This window comes from Haliotis cracherodii, unplaced genomic scaffold, assembly GCF_022045235.1.
Source record: "Haliotis cracherodii isolate W230 unplaced genomic scaffold, xgHalCrac1.p SCAF_1, whole genome shotgun sequence".
NCBI lineage: Eukaryota > Metazoa > Mollusca > Gastropoda > Lepetellida > Haliotidae > Haliotis > Haliotis cracherodii.
Window position 1 is genome coordinate 10179605 of NW_027266264.1, and position 17702 is coordinate 10197306.

Below are 17702 nucleotides of genomic sequence, written 5' to 3' on the forward strand. Positions count from 1 at the left end.
GATTGGTCGTTATTTTTAGAAATAACATGATGTTCAACAATAAATTTAACATGATTAATTCAGTTATCAAAAGATATATATTCATAATGGACAACAATATCGATCTCATAAATATATAAAAGATACTTGGAGTGTAAAAAATGCTAATATATCCAATTTGAGTTCTTTTACAATACAAAATTATCATAAATTGCATAGAGGACATCACGACTACCAAAACAAAAACAAGTTGGCGTGGCGTCAACATTGTGATGACATTTACTAAATATACGCTTTAGCTCAGGTGTCTGAAACTCAAAATGGAACACATACCTGAGACTCAGGTAATGTCTGAAGGCATGGAGCAGAATAACAACAACTCAAGAAATGTCAGTCGCAAACGGTTAGTCAGAAAAAGGTCATTTTTGGATGCCCTTACGGAGAAATACTGCGTTAATATGAATGATGATAATTATGAGTTCGTGCACATCGTGATCACAGGTAAACCACGCAACAATGGAACAGACGCGGAACTCGCACATCTGAGAAATGTCGTAAGTAGAAATTTTATTTATGAATGTATCAAAGCATCATCTGTCCACAGAAAATTATTTATGCCATGTCATGGCACATATAGTTGTGTGCAATCCCACTTGTCGGTTATTTCCTGGTAGACCAGTCATATCATATTTTTTGCCCAATGTTTTGTTGTTCGTACAAATATCATTTGTATAGTGGTGCGAAAATTGAATATTTTGTTTAGATGCTTTATGTTGATGAATGATAAATAACACTAGGTTAAAATCTTATTTTAATTCATTGATTTCTCTTAGAATGTCATTTAGTAGGGGAAAGATGTTTATCATATCAAAATGTTATCAAAAGAATCCTGCATACATGAAAGCAAATGATTCATTATGTTTTTAACAACATAGCTAAACCACCTGTGCTTTTATTTCTTTCATTTGTCATTTAGGTTTATAATAACATCACTAAAAATGGCTACGTAACTGTTTTATTTTACACAGAAATATAATAGTATAAATATATAATAATATAATGATACATTATTATAGACGTGGTCTGCAACAAAAGCATTGTTAGTCTCTAGATGTGGGGTTCAAATGCTAATAAGTTGATAAGATGATTAAATAATCATGTGCTGGAAAACTGGCATGTCTGGAGTGTGAATTGCATTATCCATAAGGCCGTTCCAAGTATTCTGGCTATTACTGTGTCTATTACAGTATTGATTTGTGGGAGCAAGCTGTTGAGGGAGGGTGGGGGTATTTAATTGCTGGTCTGTGTATTGGTACTGTTGGTAGTAGATTGCATGTTGTTCCAACAACACCTTGTGCAATCAAAGGTAATTAATCCCCATTGCCAGACTACCCTCCCAGCTCTGCAATCCTGGTTCATTCCATTTGTTTATTCAAGTAACACTGTTTACATTTGACATTCTAAAACCTGGAAAAACTAATTAGCATTCCTGAAATCAAATATTTGTAAAATGACACCAATTTATTGCAGAGAGCTTAAATATTGGGATATATTTCTCATTTTTTATAAAAGAATGCAAAGAAACATTTTACACAAATCCTGAACATGATGACTATGACACCAAATTAAGAACAGAACAACCCTTATTTTTTATCATATCTGTAACTAACTGATATAAAACCTCATCAAAATATGTATCCAACAAATATTTTTACCTATACCTAATATTCGATTGCTGTTATGAGCATGTTACCTGAACTACATCTAATACAGAGGAGAGATCATGTATAAAAAGTCATCTGTAGTTGTTTGGGGGTCATTTGTAACATATGATACAATTGATTATTTGGTTCATTAAATGTAGCCTGCTTCTAATAATTTAGGCAAAAGAAGCATGAAGCCAGATTTCTCCTCTTTTAACCCATGGGAAAATCTCAAGAAGAATGACACAAAGAAGCAAACAATGAGTTGGATTGATTGAGTTTCTTGAGTCTCAATCAATTAAACATCAACAAGGGAAAGTCTGTGTTGAAAAGCCTCATGTTGATTAGTTGATCATGAATGATTGAATTATTCAAAACTTCTCCCAGGCACACATATCGTCATTGACTAGGGGTGTTATGAAAAAGCAATTAATGTAAGATCATATCGACATGGCGGAGATACCCTGTAGCCAGTGCAGGACAAGTCATGATAGGAATTGGTTAAATTTCAGGATTCATCATTGGTTTGAAAAACAAAGACTGATGGTCAAATAATGATTGATCGTTAATGAGAAAAGAACAAAACATACATTTAAGTATTTTAATATTCTTTCTTTGTATTCTTTATTAGAATAAGGATGAATTAATATGCAATTCCATTTACAATACGCTTGATAAACTCAGCAACATAAACATAGCTGAAAACACTGTATATGCATATAAAACCCCATGTACCCTTTGTGATCCTGCTACATCAAATTTATCCTACTGACATGTTAGTATGACATTATGAAATTCAAAATTGATGGAAAACAGCTGTTCGATTGAGCTGAGGTTAGCTTGTGCTGTGTCACATGACTTCCACTGATTCGGAAAAGGCGTGCAGATTTTTGCTTTGAAGCGGGGTATAAGGGCTTTGTTCTCCTGCTCAGAAATTTATTTCCCTCCCAGGCGGGATACATTATATTTTTGTAAGATAACGTGAACCAATCAGATCTCATCATTCTGACTTTGAGGTATGATAATGTCTTTTATCTGACGTTTGTTATTTACATGATATGCTCAATTTATTACCCTTCACAAATTCATACATATCATTCATATATGTGTGTGTGTGTGTGTGTGTGTGTGTGTGTTTGTGTGTGTGTGTGTGTGTGTGTGTTTGTGTGGAAAATAATTCATTCAAAACTGAACAAAAATTCAATCATCCATGATAATTGGATTAATTTTGAATCTTAATTATAACAAAAACACCCAAATATTATCTATTAAATTAGATTTATATATATATAAAGAAATCTAAATATGTCACATTATTGTATTGTCATGCTAGCTCCCAGCCCTCGTATTTATTATATGTCACAGCCTCCTGCCCGTACTGTTGTTGATCTCTAATCCTGTTATACACAAAGGCTGGATAAGGTCATGTTTATTCTGTGTATCAGTGTTACACAATGCTGGCAAAATGCCAGAGTCAAAGGCACTGATGTGTAAGACTCAAGCACGAAGATTGTACAGGAACACAATGCTCACGCTATAACTGACTGGTCAAGCTACAAATGGTTCAAAGGCTTTTATTAATGCTTATGTTAGCTTCTGTCAGCATCCCACTGAGTACTAGATGTGTTCAGAGACAGCTGTTTAGTAACAGCTGATTGAATATGTGTCGGTGATAACCAGCTGGTTGAATACCTGGACTAGGGTCTCTATTGTGGCTGGACACTGAAAAGTCCTCCTTGGGCGCTCTGTTCACACAAGCCTTTGTTTAAATAGTCTATAATGACTTGATGTTCAGACTTGTGTTTGCTGTAGAGGTGGAAAGATATTATTGAAGATGGGTTGGAACGGACAGTTGTCACAAATGCATGTGTAAACAAGAAAGTATGACCCATGCTGTGTGGAACTCCACTTGGAAATCACTTGTCATCATCATAACACATGTTTTGCAAATTGGTGTACATAATTCTCCAGTCCAGTTAGGGCTGGGACAGGTAACTCAGGTACTCGGGTCGGGTGGGTACTGAGGAGGACCAGGGTAGTAAATTTGGACTCGCCCCAGCCCTAAATCCAGTCACCATGCTCCATGCACCTCCCCTTTTTGTAAGACCCCTCAGATGGTAACTGCACCCTCAGCATAGGTAGATCCTTGGGGTGGGGGTCCTGGAAGTCCTGGAGGTCCTGGAGCCCCCCTTTTGAAAAGCAAATGTAGCATGTTATAGGAAAACCCGTCCCACTGAGTGAGGATTTGGATATTTCGGACTCCTCCCTTTTTTAAAATGCTGGATCTGCTCTTGCTCGGCCAAGTAACTTTGTTGCCAGACTGTACCCAGTTTCTTGTCAGGAATTAGATAGGCTTTCTATGGAAAATCTTATCCCTAGGGGATTTCAATAACACAACTCATCAGATTGTATTTGGGTTAACCCACATTTGCTTTTCATACACAACAGATGGACACTGACATTTATGTTAATTCCTTTCAATCCGATATTTAGTTTCCACCTGTTATTTAGTTCAAGAATGCATATCATGACACTAGGTTAAAAATGTCATATTTTTTAATTTATAAACAACTCAAAAGAAGTTGAAGAATCATAGATAAAAAATCAAGTGTTCGTGAACATCTTTTGAGTAGTATATTTCATATCAACGAGAACATAACGGTGTGACCCAGTAAGCAGTGTTTGAAATTAAGGTGGGTCCCAGGGTCCTTGAGGTTGGTGCCCATAGTATTTCAATCGAGGGACCCCTAAATAGGGTATAACAAGGAATCTTTTAATTCCATGCTTAATATTGAACACCGGTTAGTCAAATATTAGCATTAAAGCATATTGTGGTGTATTTCAGGTGTTAGACCGACACAACATATCCCACGCGGGACTGCCACAGGAGGGACTCACCTCCATCTGCCCTAATGTGGTTGACCTTGACCTTGCATGTAACAACATTGACAACTGGTCAGAAATCCTGCAGATAATTTCAAAACTCCCCAAGCTCAAGTTTGTCAATCTCAGTGGAAACAAACTTATGAAAGATGAGGTAAGCTGTTCAGTCATAACATGACTTTGGGACTACAGTTGAATCTCAGTTGGAATCTTGGAATCTTCAATACTAGAATTTCTTCATGCATTTAATATTAAGAAATTCCATGGTTTCAAGAGAATTGTTTGTATATGATTGTTTGACTCGCAAAGTACAAGGGCCATAGTCATTAAATTAGGAGATAAACATACTATGTTTTCAATGCAGAGCTAGGTTACCTGTAGATTTAACCATGCTGAATAGTATTTTGAACCGAAAGTGCATTGTGAGATTTCAAATGTTAAATTGAACACTGTTAAATCTGCGGGTTACCAAGCTATTCATTGAAAAGAATCTACAGATAACCTAGCTGTACATTGAAAACACAGTGGGTTTACATATAGGTTTCCAAAACACAACTATTTGGGTTATTTGAAGATATTGAGTGAAATGACATGGGTTGAATGCATTGTTTTAAGTGGGTTGTCCATCTGAACTACAGACAACAGCTTTAAACAAAAGATGGCTCTGTATATGGTCAGTCAGTTATTTTACACCGTACTGATTCACTGACACTGAAAGCATGTAGTACAACAACTTCGTAAGCTTGGTGGGCACCCTTTTTGAAAACTAAACAAGCAAGTTTTTGTTCTACACCGCACATCACTATTATGACATCATCCTGCTGATTGTGACACAAAAGATATGACCTCATAGTTGTATGTGGAAAAGCGCCAAATTTCAAGCTCTCCATTGTCCCCAAAACTTGAAATACATTCTCTTTGTATATTTCTATCATGTTTTCTGCACAGGATATATTGCCACAAATCCTTTGAATATTGTAGTAACAGCAACTTACAGCATTTAACCTATAAGTATGATTATTTCGTTATTTAAAAAGGCCTATTGAAAATGATTGGAAAAGAAGTACTCTTCAATAAATATTAGCAATGATGAGGTCTTCAATTCAGCTGTTTCATTCAGACATGATTTGATAACCTCTCATTGACCAATCAGAATCTAGGAATCTCCAAATTCATGGTGAGGTGAGGTGAGGTGAAATTGGGTTTAACGTCGCGTCCAAGATTATTCCATATAGTGACGTGCATGCACATGTGTGTGTGTGTGTCTGCTTGTACTAGTCCGGACTGATGCCGCTTTATAGTGTCGCAGTTTAACCTGAATACCCCACTCAGATACAGTATGCTAACTCCAAGCCGACCAGTCCTTATTTTAGCCCCATAATGCCGAGCGCCAGACAGGGTAACAAGTACCATCTTTTAACGTCTTTTAGTATGAGGAGGCTGGGGATCGAACCCCGAACCTTCCGCTCTCCGGGCGGACGCTCTACCACTAGACCACGGTTCCAAATTCATGGTAGAACACATTGTGGTTTACAGCTGTCAAATACTGTTCATCCTAATTTCCTGTATGTTGGTATTATGCAATTTTTGTTACAAATATGCATGAATGTTGATTTGTTTTCTTCACCATGTATAAAAGACAAACAATCTCCTTTTAATCAGGCCCTGCTTCGTGACTGGCCACACCAACTACCAGCCGTGGAAAACCTGGTTCTGAACAAGACTGGCATCACGTGGACAGAGGTGGAGGCACTAGGACAAAGATTGCCTTCTCTGAGAGAGCTGCATGTGTGTGGGAATGGTATGTCCTGTACGCTCTATACGTTAGAGAAGGCGGGGGAGCTATGGAATTCAATGATTAATTTGCTCCCATTTCTATGTGCATTGATACAGAAATTCTGCAAAATATAAGGCTACATGCAAATTGTTTCCTGTGCATAGGCGAATCCAGAGGGGGTGACTAGGGGTTCCGGACCCCCCACCCTTTTGAAAACCAGATGTAGTATGCTGTAGGCAGTAAAACTATCTGAGAGGGGATATTGATATTTTGGACCCCTCCCTTTTAAAAATGCTGGATCCGCCTTTGCTGTGTCTATTATTTTTAAAATTTAGGAATTAGTGGGCATGTTTAACTTTCATTGTGTGTGTTATTATTGTACATACTTCTCCACAAAGTCTGATTAGTAGGAACATTTGGCAAATAGGACAGTTTGAAGGAATCTGACAGTTTGAAGGAATCTGGATTAGGATAGCTTCCAAGCAGCCTATGCTTTGTGTTAAGATCCAACTGAGTGGATTGGGTGGTTAGGCACCATGACTTGATTGATTGCGTGTCAATGTACCTCAGTGTCAAATGTTGCTTATGACATTTACCTGTGAGGATTCTGGGTAAGAATATGTCCCCAGCAACCCATGCCTGTTGTAACAGGTGACTTAATGGAAAAGCGATCAGTGATTTGATTGAATGCATGTCATCGTAATCCTATCGCGTGATCCGATGCTCATGATGTTAATCAATGGATTGTCTGGTCCACATTTGACCACCGTCATACTGCTGGAATATTGCTGAGTGCAGAGTTAAACAACAAACAAGTAAATGCTCATAATAATAATCACTGGTTTGTCTGGTTCAGACTTGTTTGTTTACAGGCTACCGTCATACAGATGGAATATGAATAAGTTTGTGTTATAGAAACCAAATTGGTTTTCTTCGTTAGTTGTGTTTGACTATGATGTCAAGATACATTTTTTCCACAGATTTTGAAGACCTTGAATGCGAGTGGAAGCACTTTTCCAAAGTGGAATGTTTGCGGCTCAACAATAATACTATCAAGAGGTGAAAGTTGTTAATGGAAATATGTTTATTATTCAGGAACTGAGTTGCTCTGTAAATGCAATACGAGCCAAGGGGTCCATGATCAGATTTTAATTTATCATTACTGTCTGAATAAATTTTCAGAAGTTTTCTTTTAGAAGTTTCATCCATTTCATGTTGTACCATCTGCAGCAGTTGTCCTCTCTGGTGTGAACTTGATCTTAGCGAGTCCAAGCAACTCTTCATGTTCAGAAATGTTTACAGATTTCCGATTCTTGACTGTACATCAATTTTTAAGCAGAAACCAAAATATCCAGTAAATTTCACTATTTATTAATCTACAATCCCACATTTGCCAAAATCTAAAAAAATTGTAATCCACATGCCTTGAACCTCTCAGTCCTCCTCATTACGTATAGTGCTTGAATTTTGCAAGAAACTTCTATTGTCCCTGCTACTGATGACAATGTTACGTAACACTGTGAATGTTGTATTTCAGCTGGTCAGAAGTGTGGAAACTACGGACCCTCACAAATCTGAAAAACCTCATACTCTCTGGCAACCCTTTACAGGATGTTCATTATGAGCCCAGTTGTCAAGGCAACCAGCCTGGTGACCTCAAGCCAAATATGACCCCTATGCAAGACTGCAGTGCCATCATTGATGTTCTTGTGTCAGAGGCTTGCCAGTCTGGGGATAATTCTGTGAATGAGAAATGCTGGAGCATTGTTGATGAGATTTTTAATGAGGCTTGCAACATAGCTTGTGAATCATGCAATGCTCAAACAAAAGAAACTGATCCTTCAAATATGTTCAAATCAAAGAAAAATTGCACCCCAGAAAATTCTGGAAAACCCATCGCCAAATCAGATCAGATGAAGGGAGACAACTCTGAGGTTCCTGATTCTGGAGGGGATGATGCCAGGGAAGACGGCACAAGACCTTTCCACCAACTGCACACATTGTGTTTAAGCAAGACCAACATCACTGACTGGGAACACCTGCATGCCTTGTCTCAGTTCCCCTCCCTTTCATCAGTGAGGCTGACCGTAAGTTGTGACTATACTGCCAAACGTAGTATGATGTCAGGCATATGTTTGTTTGCTTATATGTTTGTTACTCCACACTCTGCCATGATGAGTTATATGATGGTAGTCTGTCAACAATTGAGGACCAGACAAACCAGTGGTTGATATAATGAGCAACATGAGGGAGATGATGTCAAGTAGTCGTGCACCATGACTATGGAATATATATATTTTATGAAAAAAAAACACCACAATCTTGAAGCGTATACAAAAGCAAGTCTAGCCAGCTGTAGCTAGCTCTATAATCAGCGTCGGGAAAGTTATTTTTTTTATTTTTAGAGTCAAGAAGGGTATTGTGTAATATAAGATTTCATAGATTAAATGTTAGTCTAGATGTCAAGCAGTCAACCAAGTCACTTAGCCTTACCACCCGAAATCAGAGTAGTTAATAGATTTGGATAAATGTGTGAAATAAGCTGGCAATGGTGTACTGTTTTGGCTGAATAGAAGTGTGCTTAAAGTACTACAGACCACATAGTCATCAGGAAGCTATTTTAGAGAATTGGTCTTCAGCAAGCCATGCTTGTCGTAAGAGGTGACCAACAGAATCAGGTGATCAGGCTCGCTGACTTGGTTGATACATGTCATTGTATCCCAATTGTGTGAATTGATGCTCATGATGTCAATCACTGGATCGTCTCATCCGGATTCAATTATTTACAGACAGACATCATATGACCGGAAATATTCCTTGTGTGATGTTAAACAAATAGTTATTTTAAACAAACGAGTTATAGGACCATGTATTAATCAAAACTATTGGTTGTTATTGCAACTATTCATGCAAGCAAACGGAATATTGACATAGTGAGTGAACATTTTTCTGTGCAGAGTTTGATTAGGAATATATTTTTAACAATGGATGTATTATTGCAGGGTATACCGCTTGTCGCACAGATGGAGCAAGATGACCGATGGATGTTGTACATAGCAAGGTATGGTATAGTTTTAACATTGAATTGAAAAGTAAATAAAGTATTATTATTTCATACTTGACTAAGTTTTGAGATGAATTCTACATTTCATGATGAGGTTAAAGCAAATGATGTTGTTCTTCTGACAGGGTTTTAAGATAAGGGAGAAGAATGTTGCCAGCTGTTCCTGACCAGCTGTGTATGTCACAGTGACCTTACCACTTACATCAAGTTTTTTTTATCTTGTCATCCACCAGACAACTTAAAACTCTTCTGCAAAATTGCTGCATTTATTGATATTATGTATACACAATGTGTTCTAAAATGAACTGTAGGTCTTGGCTCCAGGTAATCAATACATTTATCATTCTCTTTCACAATATCATGAAGATTGTTTATTGTGGGACTCTGTTTCATCAGCTTGCCGAATATCAAGCTTCTGAATGGCAGCGATATCACCAACACAGAGAGAGAGAAGTCAGAACGGTTCTTCCTGCGACACTTTCTAAACACTGCTGAGAGTGATCGACCAACAAGATTTGCTGAACTGGAAAAAAAGCATGGTAGGTCCAATTGAATTGGATGTAATGAAATAATTTTGTTTCTGCTCATTGATGGCATTGTCCCTTGGCATCATTTTCAGTAGATATTAGTGTTATGATATGGGCTATTTATTATTAGCTGAGTTCACTTGATTGAACAGAATTATACTAGACTCGCGCTTCGGATAGTGGCTGAAGTAGCAGACTGCTTGGACTCTAGTCAAATCACACTACAATTCCTCATGGGTTGGAATACACTACTTTCACCTATGAATATACACAACCACTCTGCAGTGTAGTTGCTATCCTAACCAGTGAATCAAGTGTCAAGTGACAGTCCTTTATGACACAATGTCTAAACTTTAATTGGAACTGTGCAACAGCAACACCTGTATTACTGTCTCTAAACACGTCTTTAATGTTGGATTGGTGCAGGTAAACTGACACAGATAGTTGACATTGACCTCGGTGCAAGGTACGAGGAAAGGCCGACCTTGACCTTCATCCTCTGTGGGAAAGTGGCATTCAAGGAGAAGATCCATGTTGTGGGACCTGTAGGGAAACTGCGCAACTTCGTGGCCGACAAGTTGGGTGTGCACAAACGGTGAGCCAACCATGATTATGTCAGTTTGGTCTGATCACATTTTGAATGAAAATAAGACTCCTGGTACTCAGACCTGTTCAAAATGTTCCAGATTTTGGGAACTGGGAAGTTAAAAATGTCCACAATATTGTTCAATGTTCACTCGAGGGAGGCAACTGAAGCAGATGTGAGACTGTTTTAGAAAGTTACATACTGTATGAGAGACATGTAGCTAGGTCAGCAACTAACACATATTGGCAAGTAAATAGAAAGCAGGACAGGGCTAGTGTTTTCATAATACCAAGACATTTTAAATGTAATGATGTAATAGTGACACCATTTTGATGTAATACAGACACCATTGTTGATGTTGTACAGACACCATTGGCATGTAATACAGACACCATTGGCATGTAATACAGACACCATTGTTGATGTTGTACAGACACCAATTGCATGTAATACAGACACCATTGTTGATGTTGTACAGACACCATTGGCATGTAATACAGACACCATTGTTGATGTAATACAGACACCATTGGCATGTAATACAGACACCATTGTTGATGTAATACAGACACCATTGTTGATGTAATACAGACACCAATGGCATGTAATACAGACACCATTGTTGATGTAGTACAGACACCATTGGCATGTAATACAGACACCATTGTTGATGTAATACAGACACCATTGGCATGTAATACAGACACCATTGTTGATGTAATACAGACACCATTGGCATGTAATACAGACACCATTGGCATGTAATACAGACACCATTGTTGATGTTGTACAGACACCATTGGCATGTAATACAGACACCATTGTTGATGTAATACAGACACCATTGTTGATGTAATACAGACACCAATGGCATGTAATACAGACACCATTGTTGATGTAGTACAGACACCATTGGCATGTAATACAGACACCATTGTTGATGTAATACAGACACCATTGGCATGTAATACAGACACCATTGTTGATGTAATACAGACACCATTGGCATGTAATACAGACACCATTGGCATGTAATCCAGACACCATTGTTGATGTAAGACAGACACCATTGTTGATGTAATACAGACACCATTGTTGATGCAATACAGACACCCATGGCATGTAATACAGACACCATTGGCATGTAATACAGACACCATTGTTGATGTAAGACAGACACCATTGGCATGTAATACAGACACCATTGTTGATGTAAGACAGACACCATTAGCATGTAATACAGACACCATTGTTGATGTAATACAGACACCATTGGCATGTAATACAGACACCATTGTTGATGTAATACAGACACCATTGGCATGTAATACAGACACCATTGGCATGTAATCCAGACACCATTGTTGATGTAAGACAGACACCATTGTTGATGTAATACAGACACCATTGTTGATGTAATACAGACACCCATGGCATGTAATACAGACACCATTGGCATGTAATACAGACACCATTGTTGATGTAAGACAGACACCATTGGCATGTAATACAGACACCATTGTTGATGTAATACAGACACCATTGGCATGTAATACAGACACCATTGTTGATGTAAGACAGACACCATTGGCATGTAATACAGACACCATTGTTGATGTAATACAGACACCATTGGCATGTAATACAGACACCATTGTTGATGTAATACAGACACCATTGGCATGTAATACAGACACCATTGTTGATGTAATACAGACACCCATGGCATGTAATACAGACACCATTGTGGATGTAATACAGACACCATTGGCATGTAATACAGACACCATTGTGGATGTAATACAGACACCAATCGCATGTAATACAGACACCATTGTTGATGTAATACAGACACCATTGGCATGTAATCCAGACACCATTGTTGATGTAATACAGACACCAATGGCATGTAATACAGACACCATTGTTGGTGTAATACAGACACCATTGGCATGTAATACAGACACTATTGTTGATGTAATACAGACACCATTGGCATGTAATACAGACACCATTGTTGATGTAATACAGACACCATTGGCATGTAATACAGACACCATTGTTGATGTAATACAGACACCATTGGCATGTAATACAGACACCATTGTTGATGTAATACAGACACCATTGGCATGTAATACAGACACCATTGTTGATGTAATACAGACACCATTGGCATCTAATGCAAACACCTCTATATGTGTCCCACTCCTCGTCTTCTTGCAGTCAGTTCCGGATGTACCACCAGTCCATGATCCGGACATGCATCGGAGAACTCCCTGATCTGGAGGAACTGTTCCTGGACTCCCTCCCTATGGGCAGATTTGACTTCTTGACTGGCGATGAGATCCATATTGATCTATTCTCCTTCCGATAGCAACATGGAGTCACACAATGTTAGACTATATAGTTTTGATAACAATGTTGAAATGTTCCCGACCATTTGCCAAGCTAAATACTAATTATGACATTACTGATATTCTACCCAAACTAGGATTATGACTTGTGAATGAAATAACTCAGTTTCATATTAAGTTATCAAATATATATTAAAATACCTCAAAATTTACACAATCTTCTAATTTTGTTCTTTGTACTGTGGTACTGGTATCTTCTGTTTTAGAGTTCATGTGTATTGGCAATCTCATTAGAATCAGATCTGACACAGAGATCTGAGGACATCTCATTCTAGATCACATCTGAGAGACCTTTCATCCGACCAGTCAGCTTACAAGAACACCAAAGTGAAAGTCTGAATGTGTTTTCTAATCATGCAACCTCGAAACATTGGGCATTCAGAACGACAGTTACGGGCTGTAACGTGCACTAAGATCTGATTCTAATGGGGTTGTGTATATTGGTGAAATGCATTTATAACAAACAGTCCTATTAGTATTAAGTAATGTGTAGAAGAAGGCCATTGGCCATGCAATACTAGCACTTAATGAGAGAGGTGAGAGGCACCCCAAAAAAAATATAAAGTATTGGTATATATTCCATTCGGTATTCTGGTAAATTATTTATGTGTTGTCTATGCAGTAAGCAAATAATTAGATAAATTTCTGTTTGTTCCAAGTAATTAATTTCATGATTAATGTTATCCATACTTTTATGTGCACTTACATGACACTGAACTATTATTTTAGATTTCGGCCACACTTTTTTTATTTTTCGTTTCATGGGCCCGCTGCCCTAACTGAAAAGCCGCCAGAAAAAAAAATTAAACATAAAAATATTGATTTATATTATGTCTCCAGCTAGTAATATAGACACTCAATGAAAACTGTTATACATAAATTCCATGTCTACATCGCTATCAGTGATTCAAGAAGCCAGCTGCAGTTTTAACTCCTCAGCAAATATGTACATATTTTTTTCCATTCCCTTCATAATACTGGGGAGAAAAAATAAATGGAAAGATGCATAATGAATACATCATAATACCATATTTATATTTCTTTGTTATTACACATGGAACATGGAGTGTGGTGATATTAATCATATCATCATTTCCTGGCTATCTAAATACTTTATGAATATATATGGTATGTATGACCATATTACCTGTATTGCACATAGTGAAACATAAACCTTTGTTTGTATCCTTTATTTGATATATTTTCATTTTAACAATAAATGTTTTTGAACATATTGAAGCCCCCAATATTATAGATGAGTTGATATATCTTGCTACAATTGATGTGTGACAAGTTAGATTTGTTGGTATACAAGGGGGCCTTGTTCCTTTGCATGAGTTTATTTATTGTGATGGCTGGATACAAGGCTTCACAAAGCAAACATCGTTTTACAAAGTAAAATAGTTTGTTCTCTATAGTGTCAAGGTGCCATGTTTGCAGCCACAGCTATTGTCTTGACATTCAGAAGGAAAATTATGTTTGATTGGGTTATAGTGACCTGAGTGCTCTCAAACATTCTATCGTAATTTTCTTTCTATATATTTACTATTGCTTTTGGCTAAAGATATGATCTTAGTTCACAGTTCACATTAGCTAAGATTAACAACCTGCATGAAATCTTTGTATTTCTACTGTCTAAAGCTTGTATTTCTTGTTTTTTAGTTATCCTGAATTTCAGTTATTCTGCTGAAACACAAGACTTGAAAGAAACCTTTTAAAACAAAGATACAAACAATCCTTTTTAAATTTGTTTTTGTTAAATTTTCAAATTTATCATGTTCATAGGGCAGGCATTTTATTAAAGAAAATGGACAATCTTTTCACTTTTTTGTGTGTTTTTGAGGACTTTGGGCTACCGACACATTTGTGATTTATTGTTCATTACTATTTGTGTGATGACATTGTTTACAGTAATAATTGTGCTTTTAGAGAATGACAATGCTACCTTATAATATATACATATATTTTGGTGGTTGACTTCTGAATGTGAGTCAGAGTTTTTAATCATGTGTATCACATGAATGTGTATCAACTGAATGCATATATACTACTCATAAGAAGTTAAGGATCACCCGATTATTTCATATCACTGCAGGTAATCTCTCATTTCAGAGCAGATTAACAATAGTAATATAAAAGAATCGATGATCCTTAACTTCTTTTGAGTAGTATATTTTAGTTATAGATGTGTTGTGATTGATGTCTTTGTCAGATATTTCCTGTTAGTGCTCCAAGCCAATATCTTTATATTTTGTATTGTGTAGAATAACGTTTGCATTTTGTAAATAGCTGGCATTTATTTAAGCAATTAATATATCATTTTGAGTGGCATTTGGATATTTTGCAGGTACCGGTCAAATGTAGTAACATATACTTTTAAGTAGAATGCTCAGGGACAAGTCAGCATCAAGTGACTTTCACATGGAAATTCCAAGGAATTGCTGTAAAACATAATTCTAATGGTCTGCAAATCTCCACAAGAATTAGCTGAAGCAAACCATATGCCTTCTTCACAGTCTAACAAACATTAAGCCTTATTAAATGTGTATGCTTAACTAATCCTGTATGAACTTTCTCCTTCTTCAAATGCAATGTTGAATGGTTCAAGACACTTTTAGACACACATTTTCAAGGGCACACCTGCCTGCAAAACTGTTCCTATTCTTTTAGACCAAAGTTTTATTACTGAAAATAAGGCTGAATGTTTATGAAGTTATTTTTATTTTCAGGCTTAAAATCAAGTTACATTTAGGGCACTGATGGTTGAATGATTAGCAACATATATTCTTGAGGCCTAATATTAACCAACGTTTGGTGGACTTGTGAGTTAAGGCTCCATGTCTCTCATCTAGGCCAGGATCTGCTGGTCATGGGTTAGAGGCCCAGACTGAACCCATTACCGGTATAGCCATGGTTTGCTGGAGCTATGCTCTTGCCCTTGGGAGTCCTCCAGGTGGTGAACACCTGCAACCTGTGTCACTCTGACCAGTCCTCCCACATGACAGTGATGTTAAACCCAACTCATGTACTCACAACGAATGCCATAAAAATTCACAGTGCAAAGGGCCACACATGTCAAAACTGTTGTCACTAGTCCTCTGTGTGAATTTCACTGGCTTTTGTCCTCAGTACCATATCATATTCAGCACAATCATTGTTGAAATGAGGACATTAGGAATATGGTATATTTAAATAAAAGAAAAGAAAAATGTGGACCAGGTATTTTAGCAATAAGAAAATATCTTTTATATTCTCAGTTTTCTTGTATATTTCACATGTTATCATCAGTTAAAATGTCATGTTACATATGTCGCCATCTTGTATCAAGAATCTGTGGCAGTGGATGACAGTCAAATGTCTGTACTGTAGCATGTCATTTATGTTCAGGTATTTGAGGATGTATTTTCTAAGGTGAGGCTTTTTTAAGACTTTTTCAACAGATTTGACACGATCTTAAGGCTTAAAAAAATTAAAGAATTGGTTCTCAGGTAATGGCTTTTGATAATAAAGTGCACTGCACAGCAAGGTGGGGGCAGTCTCTTTTTTAGGGCTGGGGGGTGTTGTTCAAGCTAGTATGTAACCAAATTTTGTTTGCAATAACTTTGGTGAAATCATGTTCTTATTGTAGCATTTCACTGCTGTGTTTGAGACGAGGAATATTTAAAAAAAGTGGTTTTTTTAAAACGGAAATAAAAACGAAATATGCGGCTGACTTTATGATGATGTGGATGGTGCCTGAGAACCAAGACTATTATTTTTTTTAGCCTAAATAACTACAAGTTTGGGGTGTACATATTTCAGTAATGTTCACCACGATACTATGATAAAACTTAGAAGAACAAACAAAATCTGTATTGGTTTTTTTTAGTTTTTTATTTTCCCTACCAACTGTTGAGGGATTTTTCAGAGATTGTCTGTTAACCAAAAAAATGAAAGTCTCGCATATGGATGCTTTACTTGATGTAGGGGTATCGTACCAGAACAAATCCTCTCAGGATCTATGCACAAAGGCACCATGATGACAGGCAGCCATCTTTATGTTCTGAGGTTTATAAGCATTCTGTGATAGAGACTTGTCCGTTACGTATATAGTGAGAGTTTAAGTGTAGTGTTTATGAGTTGACGTTCAGAGAGATTATCACACATTTTACAACTGAACATCCCTGTATGATGTTCTGTAATAACTAATAAAACATTGATGTTAATCTTTGAAGTACTTTTTGTTAAAGATTTCCTGGAAAAGTTAGAATTGTTGCTTCTGTTTATCCCTTTAGAATAAGTCAAAACCCTTGAAAATATTACTTAGTTGGAAAAAAGATACATATGTTTTGTATTGGGCAAACAATTTTGTATGGAACAGGTGTCAAATTAAGAATAATTGTACATATACCATTTCAGCTAACACTGAGATAATGAAAATATTGAGATCTCTACAGATATAAACAAAATGACACAAAACAAGTATCCATTTATGTAACAATTACTTGTCACTAGGCACGGACACAGAAGATCTAGATTCAGAAATGTTATGTTTTTCAATATGACTTAGTGATTCAATAAAATATTGGCAACATTTCTAGTGTTTATATTTAAATACTACATCAACTGCTGAAGTTATATATAGCAGTGGAATGTCACCTCGACATTGAACAAAGTTGTGACTACAAGACTTGTAGACGTGGTTCTCCTATTACGTACTGTTGTTATACCCAAGTTTTGATGTTTTACCAACCTTGTATAGTTTAGAATTTATGGCACTATCTTAT

General features: G+C 36.8%; 1 protein-coding gene across 1 annotated transcript; it reads left to right on the plus strand.

Annotated features, from left to right (window-relative positions):
* The first annotated feature begins 228 nt into the window (after window positions 1–228).
* On the plus strand, window positions 229–17702 carry LOC139472342 (tubulin-specific chaperone cofactor E-like protein). Its single transcript, XM_071254808.1, has 9 exons — window positions 229–533; window positions 4528–4719; window positions 6228–6366; window positions 7323–7401; window positions 7880–8429; window positions 9345–9403; window positions 9803–9945; window positions 10360–10528; window positions 12746–17702. Exons 1-9 carry the CDS (start codon window positions 300–302, stop codon window positions 12894–12896), a joined length of 1716 nt encoding a protein of 571 aa, XP_071110909.1. The 5' UTR covers window positions 229–299; the 3' UTR covers window positions 12897–17702.

Coding starts and splice junctions, on each gene's coding strand:
- LOC139472342 (XM_071254808.1), top strand. CDS start 300: ATGGAACACATACCTGAGACTCAGGTAATGTCTGAAGGCATGGAGCAG. Junction 8,430..9,344: donor TTTCATCAGTGAGGCTGACC/GTAAGTTGTGAC, acceptor GTATTATTGCAG/GGTATACCGCTTGTCGCACA. Junction 9,404..9,802: donor TGGATGTTGTACATAGCAAG/GTATGGTATAGT, acceptor CTGTTTCATCAG/CTTGCCGAATATCAAGCTTC.